The 16877-nt window shown below is 38.9% G+C and overlaps 1 protein-coding gene across 1 annotated transcript; it reads right to left on the bottom strand.

Annotated features, from left to right (window-relative positions):
- Positions 1-704: 704 nt before the first annotated feature.
- On the bottom strand, positions 705-3429 carry LOC6568761 (protein gooseberry). Its single transcript, XM_032741053.1, has 2 exons — positions 3375-3429; positions 705-2152 (listed from the first exon to the last, which is right to left on the bottom strand). The coding sequence occupies exons 1-2, from the start codon at positions 3427-3429 to the stop codon at positions 849-851; spliced, it is 1359 nt and encodes a 452-aa protein (XP_032596944.1). The 3' UTR covers positions 705-848.
- Positions 3430-16877: the final 13448 nt, after the last annotated feature.

Here is a 16877-nt window from a genome sequence, read left to right as displayed (position 1 = left end):
AAATATATTGTATCCAGAGACAGACGCTTCGTTTTCTATGCTGTCTCAAATGAGATGACAGACTTAGACATATTTAGGAACAGCTAAGGACACAGCTGAGGACATTTTATATAATAATCCACAAGATGGAAAAAATCAATAATGTTTTGGAAAATTTATAGTACTTGAAATACATTCTTAAATGTCTTATTGGCAATATATATATATTCTCCCTTAAGCGGACTATCTTCGAAAACTCAAATGATGTGATATATGTATAATCAATTTTCGGCATACTTAAATAGTCTGGAATAGTCTTTCAGTAATTATAATATTATTTGTGTATATATATATAATAAATTCACATAATATTCGAATAATGATTCTAATATTGAATGTGGAATTTCTCAGAAGAAATTAGATTCTTACACACTTACAGAAAATAATAAGGAAGCGATATAAGAAACCCGACATAAAAATTAATACCATTTAAAAAAACAGATAATTTGATATTCATATAATTTATTATTTAAATGACTTAATTAAGCAAACGATGCAAACAACCCAACTTGAAAATTAATACCATTTAAAAAACCAGATAACTTTGTATTTATATAATTTTTATTTATTTTCATATGTATTTTGAATCATTTAAATTCTAGTAAAAATTCTTAGCATAACATTTAAACTAAGTATGAACAGTCTTAGGCTCTTAACGAACAAAACTCTTTTGAATTAATTGATGATCAAAAAATATAGCAGGCACTGCAGATAAAAGAGAATAGGAGAATAGAACCAGCTACAAACGAAAGAACTTAGAACTTACAACTGGAGCAGGTGCTGGAGAAGATCGGAGTTGGATAATAGACTTAAAAACCAAAATAGGGATAGGCAGCAGCAGGATTGGGCACCATGGAATTCTTGCTCGGCTCGGCCTGATGATAGCCGCCCATGTGATTGTTGCTAGGGAAGAAGGAACCGGCAAAATTATAGCTATCCCAGGACGAAGGATGATGATGATGATGCGAACCGGATGCCGCAGCCGTGGCAAACTGGGAACGCAGCTGCTCCGCCGAACTAGCGGCAACTGTTGGCGACGGCATGGAATAGGCAGCTGCAGCAGCAGCAGCAGAGGATGCGGAATAAGCACTGCTCATAAAATTGCTGCTCGAGATTTGTGCCTGCTGTTGCTGATGAGTCTGCAACTGGGATTGGGAGTGGGAGTGTGAGAGGGTCTGGTTATCCACTGTGGGACTGTGGGCGGCAGAGGAGCTGCCGCTGCTGCTACTGGCCGGTGACATGGAGGCCAGCGAGCCACCATAACCAGCCTGTGTTTCATAGTGCGCCGTGGCTGGCCATGATTGGCCGGCATAGAGACTCATGCCCATGTTGGTGGATCCATAGGCGGCAGCTGAGGAGGAGCTGCTGCTGCTGCTGTTACTGGTGGGGAAGCTGCCCGGCATCTGCTGCGTGTTGAGCTGTTTGCGGAGACGAGCACGACGATTGGAGAACCAAACCTGGACACGTGCCTCTGTCAGACCCGTGCTCTGGGCGAGCTCCTCTCGTGTGTAGACATCTGGGTATTGGGTGCGTGCAAAGATGCGTTCCAATGCATCGATCTGATCGTTGGAGAAGGTTGTCCTCGAGCGACGCTGTTTCCGCTTCAGCTGCACACTGGGCTCTGTGTCATCTTCGCTCTCCTCCTCGCTGCCCGCGGAACAGGAGCCACTGCCGCCGCCCAAGATGCCATCGATGCTGTGCGAGCCCGAACCCGATCCGCAGCCAGAGCCCGAAGTGGTGCGCAACAAACGCGAAATGGAGCTGACCGATGGAGCATTCTGTTTATCGCAGATGCCCGCCTCGATCAGCTTGGCTCGGATCTCCCAGCTAAAGATGCCCGGCTGCGATTGCTTCAACTCCTCGATGCGTGCCTCAATATCTGGTGTGGCCACACGGGGCTTGCTGCCACCAATTACACCAGGTCGTATCGAGCCCGTCTCCTGGAAGCGATTCAGTATCTTTGACACACAGCCATGTGAAACCCTCAGCTGCCGCGAAATGACGCAAGGACGAACTCCTGCGGCGGCCATCTCCACAATTTGGCGGCGAATGTGATTGGGTAGCGGGCGACCATTGATGAAGACGCCACCGAGCTGATTGACGCGTCCCTGTCCTGCACGATGACAATGAAATAAGGGGAAAATACTGGGATGAGCTCAAGTGTTTTTTTAGCAAGATAGTTGTTAATATCTTAAGTAGGGTTTTCGGTTCAAGTCTGGCTCAGTCTGGCAAATTGGATGCAACATTTTGTGCAATTCTGAATATCATTTATTCAAGTGATCTTCAATTAACTTTTGTGGAATGCAAATCGGGAAAATAATGTGATTAACTCAAGTGTTCTGTAGCAAAGATAGTTGTACATTTTTGAGTACGGTCTTCAGTTCAAGTCTTTCAGCATTTTATGTAGACCTTTGTCAGACAAATCTTTCTAGGCTCAATTTTGAATAGGTTTTCTGAAGTGATCTTCAATTAGCTTTTGTTCCCTTTGCCCGCTGCCCGATTGAGCGTCAGTAAGTAATCCAATTATGAACATTTTAAGATGCTAGGATTTATTTGCAGCTATTGTTTTCTAGTTTTGAGTCGCTCTCGAAAACAATTCGTTTGCCATTTTTTTGTATTAAACATAACAAAGCGCAAATTGCCAATTTGCGTGGGTAAAACGCAAAAAAAAAAGAAAAACAAGTAAAGAAAAACCGATCAATAAATCGCATCGTTTTTTATACATCTTTCTGTTTTTTTGTTGCATGGAAAATGCCTATCACTGTTGCAGCTGCGCAGCCCATGCAATCAAGTCAAACTAATAATCCATAAGCCAGACACAGAGACAGATCGTCAGAGGGACAGACAGACACACGTCCAGCTGTGCCAGCTAATATCGTTACTACCAAAAAAAAAAAGAAGAAGAAGAAGAAAAAAAAAACGAGGCAAAGCTTCAACGTTTTGGGGCGCTGACGTTGCTGCTACGTGAGGCATACAACAGCAGACGCTGAGCCAAGATCAAAGTAGCGGAGCCGCAACAAGCAACAGTCAAGAAATGCCAGACTGGAAGACGGGAAGATTGGAAGACTGGAAGAACGCGCCAAAAAGTCTGCAAAGTCTGCGGCTGACTGCTGCTGACTGGAAGGAATGTTGCCTGGGCTCTGATCACAATCAATAAGTCAAAAAGCTGATCATGATTGTTGCTCTTGTTGTTGTTATAGTTGGGGTAATGATCTCTCTCTCTGGGTTTGGAAAGTGCTGCCCCATATGATGATTGTGCATATTTTTTTTGTATTTATTTTTTTTCTTGACGTTTTGTAGTCGTAATTGTGGTAATTGGTAATAGAGGAGCTTACCTTGAAAGGGATATCCAGCATAATAAGGTGTCATATTGAGTGCCGATACAGCCATAACTGTCGTTATATATATATATATATGTGTGTGGATAATATATCGATAGATAATCCGTTTGCTATTTGCACTGTTTATTTAAAAACACTTTAACTTTAGCACTCTTAACAAATTGCTCGAGTTTGTTTTTGTTTTTTAATTTCTAATACAATTTCGGTGATCAGAGTTGATTATTTTTGTTTTGTTTTGATTTGCGCATGCGCAACACTTACGTCTGTTGATGCTGCTCGTTGGGTTGACAGCACGAAACTGATTTTGAAACGGTCAGCAGCCGAGACTAAAACGAATTTGTGAGAATTTTCACAGACGAAGACGTTGGCGGCAGCGCCGCACACACACTAACACCAACAACAATAACAAACCAAAACAAGTTTCTCAACAAGCAAAACCCACGCGCAACGAGGGTGGCAAGTGCGAGCGAGCTGGCAATAACTCGCACACAACATGTGAGCAGTTGAGACAGCAGTTCGATCGTGTGTGAGCAGTGCGCCGGCTGCTAATGCTCGCGCACTGCTCTCTGCGTTGCGCTTGTATGTGTGCGAAGAGAGTGCGAACCAATGAGTGTGCATAGCATGGCTGCAATTTAATATAGCACCGCCTCCAGTGATCTGCATTATAAGGAGCGAGCGAGAGAGCGAGAAGGAGTGAGGAAGAGAGCATGTAACAGAGAATGAATGAGTGAGGGAGAGATTTGACTTCTAAGAGTGATTCTAAGTGGAGATCTGGGGACTCCATTATAATTATTTATATTTGCTCGTATTTGCGCTTGATTTGAAGTTATGCGAATTTTGCGGCATGACTGGACTAGTATTTTTTGTTGTTGTTTATTGTGTATTTATCATTCCTAGGCATTCCCAGGCACTTATTTTAGTTGTTTTCTTTTTTTTTTTTTTTTTTGCTGTTTGAGTTTTATGTTTCCTGTTTGCAACGTGGGCAGCTTGACCATAAATAGAAACTGCTATAAATCAACTCAAGTACATATTTATGAAGATCACATCTTTTGCTTGAATTGCCTATTAGAATCGTTTTTATGTGGAAAATTAGGAAAGGCACATATATATATTTATTATGTAACATTAGAAATATTTGTTATAATCCATGTTTATTAAGTGAAAGATAAGTAGATTCGATCATCTAAATTTATTATGCAAGATAAGGGAAAGATGAGTAAAGTCATTCATTCATATTTATAATGCTAACGATGAATATTCCCAATCATCTATACTTATTATGTAAAATAAGGTCCATTTTTAATAATCCCTTTTTATTATGTGGAAGATAAATTCAATAATTCATAAAGTAAACTACAAAAGTTAGGAGAATGATATGTTGCCCATAGGAATTCCTATAATAGAAATCTAACAATAATTACTTCAAAACCTAAATAGTTCAGGTATCACATTTCTAAATGTTTACCCAAATTCTCCATGTGAAAATGCCGAATTAGTATGCACTGACAGTAAAAGATTGCAAAGAAAAACCAGAGTTTTCCATGCCTGCCACTACAACTACACACATGCCACATGAATCAGAGACTATGTGAACAAGTTCTGAAGGTTTTTTTTGCTCTGGTGCCAGCATACTTTTCTCTTGAACAAAAAACAAAGGAAAAGAAAAATGGTGTCCTTGCAAATGCTTAAAAAAAAAAAACAATTCGATGGATGCGCCACAAGTGAAAAGGGTAGAAAATAGAGATTCTAATCGTGTCAGGAAATATGGATGTGGATTAATTGAAAAGAACACATTGATAATGCCACTAATGGATTTGCTTGTAGGTTTTTAATTTTTCTATTTTTACACGAGTGGAAAACCAAAAAGAAGAAGTGTTGAATAATTCTCTTAAAGCTATTATTATTTCCTACAAGTAAAATAAATAAATACATAAAATAGTTGCCTTTTAACATGTATAAAGTACAACAATTTCACTCTACACACATTTTTCCCCACAAACACAAGCTGTTTCTCAACTAGCCCCAAAACTATTGGCCATTTAATTACTGCCAAGCAATTGTCTTAGTTAATTAAGTAAAATGCGAAAGGCAAAACATTAAATAATGAGTATCCATGAGAAAAAGATGGCCTCAACTCAACTCAGCTGGCAGATGGGAAGCTGGCTAAAAGATTTTCGCACGAGCAAAAAAAAAGAGAAAGAAAGAGGCTAGTTAATTTGGTAGTGCATGAAGTTAACTTCATTTTTGAGGGCGGCCAATATCAAAGACGCAGAACTTTGGCCATGTTGCGCATACGCCGCGTGTGGCCGCAATGGACAAAAAGCGCAGTTGTTGCCCTTGGTAACGAAACAACAAGAACTACAACAAAAAGTTGTAGTTGTAATTGTTGTTAAAGTTTTGTTATTGTTGCCACTGTGCGTGTTAAGCAATTGTCAAGTTGCGCATATTTCTTTTTCGTACGTGTTTCGCCAGCCGCACAAAAGTATCTCTATGTGACTTACATTCGTGTGTGGGTGTCTATGTGTAAGTGTGTGTGTGTGTGTGTAAGTGTGTGTACCATTTGGCAATAATTGTGGTGCTATTGTTCGGCTTGGCCGCCACGCTGTGTGTGTGGCTTCGCCTGCAGGGCAATCGCTCAAAACTTATGACAACCCAAACTGCTACTGTTCATATTCAAGCTGTATATCTGTATCTACGTATCTCAATCTGTATATGCGGCATTGACGAATCTACGTATGTACACTCAGCAAAAAAATCGCCATTTTGGCCCCAAACTTTACCCAACTTATTATTTGGATGTTTAATTTTGAAAATTGAAGTTGTATGGCCTTCTAAAATCGTATTTTAGCTTTTTACTTATATTATTATTAAGCATTAGTATTTAAAGATTGCACATATATACAAAAATTATACATAGTTTATGAACTCTATAGTATATAAAAGACGAGCCAGTAAGTAGTATTACTTGCTTCTGAATTTCAGAAAGGATGGTTCCTAAGAATCGGAGTTTGCATTTCTGCTTTTCAGAAATGCTTTTCTTAATAATAGAAAAGAAAACAACAAGAAAAGCTTTATAGTTTTCACGCGGTTTTATTTCAGAGTGTAGAGTGGCAACAGTGGCATATCTCAATGGTTCGCTATTGAACTTTCGAACGGCAAGTGGTGGGGCCGCGGGGTCTGGTTTGGGGCTCTGGCTTCGAGTCTCTTTTGTCTGGGTCTTCAGGTCTGCTGTGGCGGCCTTTGTCGGCAGCCGCTTATTAATATTTACACTTTCATTGAGTACTCACTGCCACCTTCCCACCCCCTCACCCCCTTCCATGCCCACTCCCCCTCCCCTCTCTACACATTTCAATTTGATTGCGCGTTTTTCAATACGAAATAAACCATATACAAAGTCAAAAGACAAGGTTTTAACTTGTTACTTATATTTATCGAACGTTCTACTTCGACTCATTTTATTTGGTTTTGTCTTTGGAATTTTGTTTGTGGGAATGTTAAAAAGTTTCTGGGCGAGGACGAAATATTTGCCTAGCTGTCAGCCAGAGTAGCGAACAGAGTTGAGTTGCCTACAAGTTGGAAATTCATTGGCAAACGAAGCATGTGGCACAACAAGATAGAAAAGCTAGCATTGAGGCACACGGAAGATGACATACCCTTGTAGATGGGAGTTTATTGTTTCCTTGCACTATGTGCACAAACTTTGGCTAGCAAGGTAAAAAGTGTGCTACCTGAAGCAAAAAGAGATTGTTAATGATACTGATCAAGAATATATATTTTTTGTAGAGCCTAAGACAACGTTACAAGCTTCACAACAAAATTAGAATGCCCTCTACAATATTATACAAAGTAAAAGGAATTGACTTGACTGATGGCTGCAGAAAAAACTTGGGAATTTACATTTTTCTTGTGCGGAATTTTAAGAGCTGAGTGAAAAAGTAACTTAGGTATTTAGCTATTATTTTAAAGAGTTTAGCTCCAGCGATACATTTTTAAGTGACAACCTAGAATCTACTTTAAATTGAAATGAATTAAGTTCTTTTACTTTTTGTTGTGTATTGTTTGCTTGATAATGAAACAGGTAGCTATAATAATGCCAGAGAGAAGCTATTTCATAAATGAAAACAGTCATATCAAATATATGCCCAGCAATCGTATGTTATAAATGTTATAAAATGGCTCATTAAATAAAAGATAAACTGAAGTCTTTGTGGCACATATTCTCGAAAAATGTTCCTAATAAACTCCACTGAAAAATTACCACTAACGCCCATATGTCAGCTTACTCGACCGGCCAAAAGCAACAGCTGTTTGTTTTGGGCCTAAAAACAGAGACTGAGTTGCGGCTGAAACGAGAAAACTAAATTAAAACTCAACCGCAACTGTTTACACAGCAAATGTTACCACAAAAGGGCGGCACGGTTAAAGCCCAAAAACTCCAAATCAAATAGAAACAGTGAGAAAGAGAGGGAGAGGGACAATGAGAGAGAGATAGAGAGGCTTACAGCGAAAGATGATTAATTGGAGCGGCTACTTGGCCACAGAGAATTCCCAGAGACAGTTGCTACTCGGTCAGCTGTGAGTTTGACTTCAACTTCGACTTTGAGTTCGAGTTTGAGTTCGAGGTGAGAAGAGTAATATGTACAAATATATCACTCCTTCGCAGCGGTTAAAAATGTATTAATAATGTGTGATCCGATAACGCCCACAAAGCTGAGCCAGTTGGCCAAATACAGAATGCACCACTATAAACTAATAGCAGTTCAGAGATCCAGGTAATAACTAAAATCGAAAATCATCTCGCTGACCAATCCAATGAAATCATCTAAAATATGTCAAACAGGGTATACTGAAGTTGTGGTTGAGTGTGTAACAGTTGCTACAATAATAATATATGTAAAAAATATGCTAACGATACAGCTCTACGATTTAAATAGAAAACAACATCCAGGATAATATCCTTTTTTTAAATTTGAAAAAATTCACATTTGTGCAGAATTTGTTATTTAGTTTAAATTTCATACTCTGTATTTAATAGCTGACTGCAGGGTATCTCTTATTCTATCTAGTGCAGTCTAACTTAATTCTGAGTGTGTGGTTTTCTGAGTGTGCTTGTGCGGGCGGGCACGCGCATGACGCGGCAAAGGATAACATGCGAGAAGGATGCTCGAGGCGTAAGGCTCAAGGCGCACAATTTTTGACTGACTTTTGTGGCCGAGTCGCGGGGCGAGGCCCGAGCGAAACAACAAAGGATGCCATTATGTGCATGATCTGTGGTTCTTTCACTCCTCTCCTCTTCTCTCCTCTTGCTCTGCTCTCCTCTCGTGGTCCTCGGCGGCGCTTTGTCGGCATGTCGACAAAGTCGATGGCAAACAGGACACACACGCCGTTCTTGCCACCGCTGGCGGCAACTTCTTCGTCTTCTTCGTCGGCGTTGGCGTTGAAGTGTGAATTCTAACAGGCCGCATCGCATTTTGTTCTTCTTATTCTTTTTTTTTTGGTTGTGCCACATCGTAAATAAAACATTTGAGCTGCACTCAAAACTCACTCGCTGAAATGTGGCGGATTCTTTTGAAAATAATAAAGATGAACATTAATTGCCCTTAGGGTTTAACGCATTCCTGCTAATTCTGGCCATGATGATGGGCATCATCGCTGATCCTTGATTAGCACCCACTCTCTCTCCCTCTCTCTCTCTCTCTCTCTCTCTCTCTCTCTCTCTGTCTCGGATAGCTCTTATAGCTGTAGGCGTGCCAAACTCCTTTTTTTTTGGCTTATGCGCCAATTGTTCTTGTTGATTTTCCTCGTGGCGTCAAGCCATAAAATTCGTTTAGCACCTGCAACTGTAACATTGCCGAGGCAGAGAGAGACAGAGTATGTGTGTGTGTGTGCTGTGGCAAGGTGTGATATCAATGATTATAATTATAACGCCTGCACTTGAGATTGCATAATGAAAGGGTTGCGCCCCGACCAGACCAAATCAATCTGCTTCAGATTGATTGTCGAGATTGCTCTAATAGACAGCTGAACTAAATGGCTGCCAAGTTACGCCAGAGCAGCGAGAAGAGATGATAAGAGATGAGAAGGGATAGTAAAAAGATATTAAGGCATCGTTTATTTAATATATTTATATTTACAGGGAGGTGTTATAGGAAAGTTTAAATTTACAAATTAAGAAGAGATACGTGAATCATTTGGCTACCAAGTTACGCCAAAGAAGCGAAAAGAGGAGAGAAGTATATCAGAAGTGAGCGAGGATTCTAACTCAAAATTTACTTAATATCTTCATATTTAAAGGAAGGTCTTTTTAAAATAGTTAAATCAAATAAGGCACAGTTTTGTAGCACATGAAAGAAAGCGGACAGCATTCTTATTTTCGGAATTTTTCAGTAGCTCTTATCTACTGCCTTAAATGGATTAACTACTAATCATTATGATTATTAATTCTGATCGTTTTCCTGCTACTCCAAAAAACTATAATTTAATGTACAAGCACGTCCATACAATTTAAAAGTATCATATTTGTCTTGTAATCACTTTATGCATATAAGTATGTATGTAATACTTGGATCTATCTCTATCCCCTGTCTCTCTCTATGTCTCTCTCTTTGTCCCTCTCTCTGATTTTGATAACATGCTCAATTATGCATGGCAACATTTATAACATAAATTCCCCACATGTTTCACATATTTATCACGTTTTGATTATAGTTAATTTGACATTGAAATATTAGCATGTCCATCCACCCTCCTGCTACCCCCATCCATTTTTCACACCAGCCAGCCAGTCAGTCGAGTCATAAACCAAATAATCACGAAATGCAATCAATCCTTTGATGATGCAAAGCAGCTCATTCAGTGGCAGAGGCAGAGTACCACATTCAGAAACAGATACAGATACAAATACATAAATAATACAAATAAATACTCGCATGCGAGGCAGTTTTTCACTTTGTTTTTTGGTTTTGTTTTTGGCTTTTCTTATGGACTTATGCTCTATGAACTGTATCTGCTCGGCTGCGTCGCTTTCCCGTTTGATTTATTTTCCATAGTAAATGGATTTTCGTAATGCATTTTAGTTCTGCATTGAGAGAGGCATTGCCACCGACACCGTTCCCGAAATTATCGCCAGCAAATGCCATGTGAAAATGGGAAAATAAATAATTATCGAGAGAGACAGAGAGGTTACATTGGCTGCTATTTGTAGTTTTTCTGTCTGATTCTACTTCTAATTAAAGTCGCATTTCCACATCGAATCCGAATCGATTGGCCACAATTTCCATTTTTGTTGATTTTTCCTACTCGCAGCTCGCTCTTCAAGTGGCAATTGGACAGCGTGATTTTCAATTATGTCCAGTGTGACGGTGAGCGGCACATGTCAAAGTCTGGCTTGAACTTTAGCTTTTATCAACAGGGTCTGACGATTCCATATTTCAGTTATAATTGTGGCATCAAGCCAAGTTGCCGTTAAGCTTTAAAAAAAAAAAGACGACTCGTGCCGACAACGAAGCGACTTTTCCAAAATAAATCATAAAGCGGCTGCCCTTTTTTTTGGGAAGCTCTTCTTTTTTAATGCAGTGACTGAGAGTCTGTCTGAGACTGTGAATAATTAAGCTGCATGTTATCTTTAGTTGATATATAATTCGATTTTGATTTGTTGCGCCATTTTTGCATTTAATTGTTGTTTTATTTTTCTCAGAATTCTCTGTAATTGCTTGTAATGCGATTGCTTTGAAGTTGCCGGGACCATTTTTAAGCAACAATTATTAAATGTTTAGCAAGTGAAAACTGAACACAAATTGCTATTTGTGTACAGAAAGTGCGAGCTAAATTATTTTTCACCTATTTCTTTATATATTTATGTTGCTATAAATCATTCTCAAATCTAAAGGCATTCAAGAGAAGTTGGAATGCTTCAGTCCAGAGAGCTCGACTGAGAGATATGAAAATATGTTTTGCGATTCTTATTCGATCTTAATGAAATTTTGCACAGTGGATCAATAAAATGTCTGGGAATAACTTAAATTAATTGCAAGGCTAAATCTTGACAATTGTGTATTTTATTGCTATCGGTAATCGATTATTATATTACTATAAAAGAAAATATAGTGTTTAAATAAATATATATAAAATGTGCTCTTATCTTTTGCTCAATCTCCATCAATATTCATGCCCATTCAAATGGCTAACAACGTGAATAACTGATGGGTGAATCGAATGCTAAAATAGAAATACTTCACATACAAATTGGTAAAAGATTTAACAACTCTAAAGAATGCAAGCGGAATACATTACACATTATACAAACCATTAGGACTAGAGTCTAGGGGAAATGTGCAAATTTAGTCATCCTTTAAGAGAATAATTTCAATTTCATTTGTCATTCGTTTCGATGGCTTTTGGCTCTGGAACTGAGACTGAGACGGAGACGGAGACTGAGGCCAACATAAAGCCCGTAAAAAAAAAAACAAAAACTTTCAGACGTTCCCGACTTTGATGGATCCGCCGGCTGGAAAGGTGTGTGTATAAGTGTGTGTGTAAGTGTGAGTGTGTTAAGCGTTTCGCTTAAATGAAGTACCAAAAACTCAATTTATTTGCAATTAAATTGTGAAACTTGAAAAAAACAACAAAATCTGCATGTCTTTTTGAGCCGGCCTTTCTCGCCTCTTTTGCATTGTCCGGCGACCAAAAAAAAAGCAGAAAACTTTGAACTCGACGACAGTTGAACAGTTGCTGGAAGTTGGCCCGAAGATGCAGTTGGCGTGTCTTAGCCCACTTACCGGCAAGTGCGTTAGCGGCTTTTGGCCTTTTGATGTTGCGCCCGCTTCCCCCTACCCCTTTTTAGCACTGCCCTAGCCCAAAATATGCTGCATCGCATCTCATTTGAAAGTCTGGCCAAAAACGGACTTGGCCATCTCTGTCTGACTGTCTGTCTGACTGGCTATATGTCATTGTAACATAAAAGTTCAATTTTAATTGCCGCGCTTGACGTGCTCAAGGTATTTGGCTTGGCATTTTTACGATCACTTTGGCAAATGTGCGCTTCAAAGCCATTTCAGCTTCAGCTTTAGCTTTTAACTCCATCTCCAGCTTCAGCTTCAGTTCCATCTCCAGCTGTGATCTACAGAAGATACATTTACAGCTTTGAGCTTTTCAGATCTGCTCGGCTGCAGTTTTTGGTATTTTGGCTTCTCTGAGTGACTTTTGTCGGCCACCTTGTCCAGTCAGTATTGCTGCTCCCCCTCCTGATGCTCCTGCTCCTGCTCCACCTCCTGCTCCTTTCTCCAACTCCCTTTAAGGCTGTATCTTTGTGTGTCAAGTCGTTAAAAACGTCAGCGTTTTATTTTTTTTGTCTTTTACGGCGTTGCGAGCATGCATTTTACATATGTTCATTTGTTTATATGACTGTTGCCAGGGGCAAGAGGGCGGGGACCCTTTGCCGAGGGTCTCATGCAGATTGGCACTCAACTTAAGCGATTGCAAATCCGTAACTCATTCAGCTTCGTTTTTAAATACTTGCCAAACAAATTATTTTTTATTTATATTTTGCTGAAGTGGGCGAGGGGCAGCGGATTGGCAAGGGGAGAGAAGGGAATTTGTTGTGCAACCTTCAGCGAAATTGCCGAATTGCATTGTCTGGTTGACTGTGGCACATGCAACAACGCATTTTCCCACAACGCACACGCAACGCAATCAGCAGGCTGAAGCCCCCGCCTGAGAAAAGGTGGATAAGTACACTAAGCGAAATGTTGGAGTTTGATTATGCTGAAAAATAGAGTGAAATATGAGCTCCGAAATTTAATTGAAGCAAGGTACAACATTTTCAAGAATTTTTGGATAAGATTATCAAAAGTAATTAAAGATATGTAAAAACAGTTCAATAGTTATTTTAAAAAATTAAGAAGTGAAAGATTAGCTGCGAAATTCAATTGAAACAAGTTGGTGCAGAAACAATTGAATAAATATTATATATTATTATTAAAAATGGAAAAAGGGTAACCACGACCCAATCAAGAATATATATTTGTATCTTTAAAATATAAATATCAATTACTCATCTACTTTTTGTTCATAAAAAAAAGATAAAAATTCCAAAACTATTCCATTAAAAGACAATGCTCTGTTTAAATATGTATACCAGCTAACTCTGAAGCATTCATTAACAGTAGGAACAGTTAGGCAAAATGAGTCAATTAGTTATAATTACCTCGACAATTAGCCACTCATTTCTCGTTTGGAGTCATAATTTTTCGCACAGTGTATGTCATATATCAACGCATCAATAACATAAATTAAAAACTCAGGAACTCGGGGCAAACTTCGAAGCGGCATTCGCTTTGTGCAAGCTGCTGACACACGTGTAACACACACACCCCCCTTGCCCCTGCCCATGCCCTTGCCCTCCTTTTGGGGGTAAACAGATTGAGGTAGATTGCAGCAGCCGCAGACTGCATGTCGTCTCCCACATGTGGAGGAGATGCCTCCGAGTCTCTGAGCTCAATTTGTTGGCCACAATGCGGAATGGTTAAACAGAGAGATCGTTCCCTCTCTCTCTCTCTCTCACTCTCTCTGTATCACTCTCTCTTTGTATCTCTGTCTGTTGTGAATAGCTTTAGGGCGTTCTCTTTGGGCAGTTCGTTATAATTTATTTAATGGCTGGCAACAAGCTGGCAGCAAGAAGACTGTCAGAGTGGCTGACTGGAGGCAGTGCGTCATCAATGTCTGAGAGAGTGTTGAGTAATTTGCTAAAGATACCTGCCATTCCCTCCTTCCGCTCAGCGATTTATTTTTTGCAGATTTATGTTTTCTTTTTTGTGTTTTTGTGGGGCCATAAAGCGCTGTAAATGCAGCCGAATGCGTTTTTAAAGAGTGCATCCTAAATCAAAGATCTGTAGACGCCGAAGACCAAAAAACGCAGCCAACTGTCAATTTCCGGTGAAAATTGTATTGAATCTTTGCGAAAGATAACTAAATTAACAGTCAGAAAGACAGACAGACAGACAGAGGGGCTAGCGGGGGTGCTGTAGGTTGGCTGTAAAAATTAACTCACAACAGGTGACAGCCAGATAAAGAGAGAGAGAGAGAGAGAGAGAGAGAGAGAGAGAGAGAGAGAGAGAGAGAGAGAGAGAGAGAGAGACAGAGAGAGAACCAGACGGGAGACACCTACACTCACAGAAAAATCGACCTGAATTTTGAAATTTGCCATGGGTTCCTGGCTGTCCAAAAACCAGCACTTGCATCTCTTAATGTCAGTGTGGATATTTATTAAATTGAGAAACAAAATGTCTAATTTTCAGGGGGTTGTTTTCTATGGGTGTACATTGTAGAATTCTAATAATAGCTTCACTGTTACTTATATTATATATGTATATTATAAATATAGATTTATACAAAATTAACAAAACAACATAGTTTTGGGATTGTACATTTAAGACAAGCCTTTCTAATTTGAAGAAAAATGTTTTCTTATTTTATTGGAAATGATACCTAAAAACAAGAAAAACTTTCTAATGTTTGAAATGATTTGAATTTTAGGGCGATTCTTATTCTGAGTGTAGGCTATGAGTTGGAAGACAGCCAGGCGACAAGGACACTAACAAACCATTAACACCGGAACCGCAAACAGGCTAAAGAAACGCAGACATAGACTAAGAGATAGAGAGAGAGAGAGAGAGAGAGAAGTCGAGAGGCAGAGAGAGAGAGAGAGAGAGAGAGGTACCTGTTGGGCAACGGTGCGGTAGGTCTTCTTGTTATGCGCACAATGCCAGCCAGCAGCAGCTAAATTTTTGTCGCATGATTAGAGCCCATTACAAATTGTAAGTGTTACGCTGGGACTTAAACAGGACTCAGACAGAACTCTGACTCCGTCTCCGGCTGCGACTCCGACTCCGACTGGAACTGTGGACAGGTGGTGGTCTTTGTTTGTTTAGTTTTCTGTCCGGCAAATAAAGTTGTCAAACTGTGCCAATGATCGATTTGATACGCCAACTTAGTCAATGCGAATGCATCCTGTATCTGTAGCCAATCGCTTTAGCAGAGCTGTTTAGCCTAAATACAAACACACAAACAGATACACACACACACAGATATAGATACAGAAACACTGTAGCTTTGCTCAGCTGTTAACTAAACTCTTGTAGGCGTCGCCAATCTTAAACCACAAAAAAAAGGTAAAAGGTGTTGCCAAATTATGTTAATTAAATTAGAGACACCTCAACACGGAAATTTAAACTTGCGCATCTTTAAGATATTAAGATGGATACGACATTTACATACCATAATCACAAATAATGATGTCGTCAGTTAGCTGATGTGTTAATGGCCAAATGTCATTTGGTTTTTGGCTTAGTGCGAATTGATTTTCAACGCCCACAAAATGTATATTTAATTCGATAGCAAAACGAAGAGTGGCAAATTAAGCAATTAATTAGTTGAGGCAGCAGATATAAATTATAAATGAAGGTATAAATATTGATAGAGTAGAAAATGAGAAATTAAAATTCCGAATTAACGGATAATAAAGTTGTGCAAAAGTGTGTGACAAAGAGAAGGAAATATCTACGACTTCATAAAATAAATATATTCTTGATCAGTATCAAAAGACGATGTCTGTCTCTCAGTCTATATAAACAAGCCTCAGAGACTATAAGATCTAGAATATAAATTCTTCTATACAATAAGCAGATCAAGTTTATTTAACTTTTTCGAAGTGTTGTATTTCCTATACCAATAAAGACACATTTGATATATAATATATTATTGATAGACTATAAAAATTAAATTATCAACTAAATTATTCTAACTTGTTAAATATATAGTTATGCAATAATAAAGTCGACTTATAGTGAAATACTCCTCTCCATAATATGATATATTTTGAAATAGAGCTAACACTTTTTGAATACTCATCAATTATAACAAAAATATAAAACAGAATAAAAAGAAACATTTATAGCTATAAATTTCCACACTTTAATTGAAAGATTAAAGGTGAATATCTGTGAATTTGTAAAACGAAACAAAGCTTACAAAATCGTCAGAAAATCCCATAAAAATGTCAGGCAAAAAAAAAGTAAACAATAACCAATAGATAAAATTAAACAAAATGATTTACACGAAGTAGCAAAAATCAAAACTAAAAAAGGGCCAAAATGTGTGAAATCGTAACATTCACACTCTCTGCAGACAGTTTCCAGCTAAGATTAGGCATACAAAGCCCTCCAATTAGTGTCCCGTAAACAGAAAATTGTAGCACTTAAATCAAAGACTTTATTATGTGAATGGAAATCAGTCTTTCAGCTGAAATGAAGCACATGTTTTTGGATGCAGTGCACCCAGGCCAATGATTTACAAGGGGGCTGTAAATAAAAATGTCGCCAAGCCAGCAAAACTGAAGAGTCTGAGGCATTAAACCTGTCTATAGCTGATCATCATCACTGCAGCTTATAGCTTTGAGTACATTCATTTGGCACTCAAACTCATTCAAGCACTCAGAACCAG

This window comes from Drosophila grimshawi, unplaced genomic scaffold (assembly GCF_018153295.1).
Source record: "Drosophila grimshawi isolate 15287-2541.00 unplaced genomic scaffold, ASM1815329v1 contig_131, whole genome shotgun sequence".
Lineage (NCBI taxonomy): Eukaryota > Metazoa > Arthropoda > Insecta > Diptera > Drosophilidae > Drosophila > Drosophila grimshawi.
Note: the sequence above shows the minus strand (reverse complement) of the source record. Positions and strands in the feature narration are given on the sequence as shown.

Coding starts and splice junctions, on each gene's coding strand:
- LOC6568761 (XM_032741053.1), bottom strand. CDS start 3,429: ATGGCTGTATCGGCACTCAATATGACACCTTATTATGCTGGATATCCC. Junction 2,153..3,374: donor TGCTGGATATCCCTTTCAAG/GTAAGCTCCTCT, acceptor GTCATCGTGCAG/GACAGGGACGCGTCAATCAG.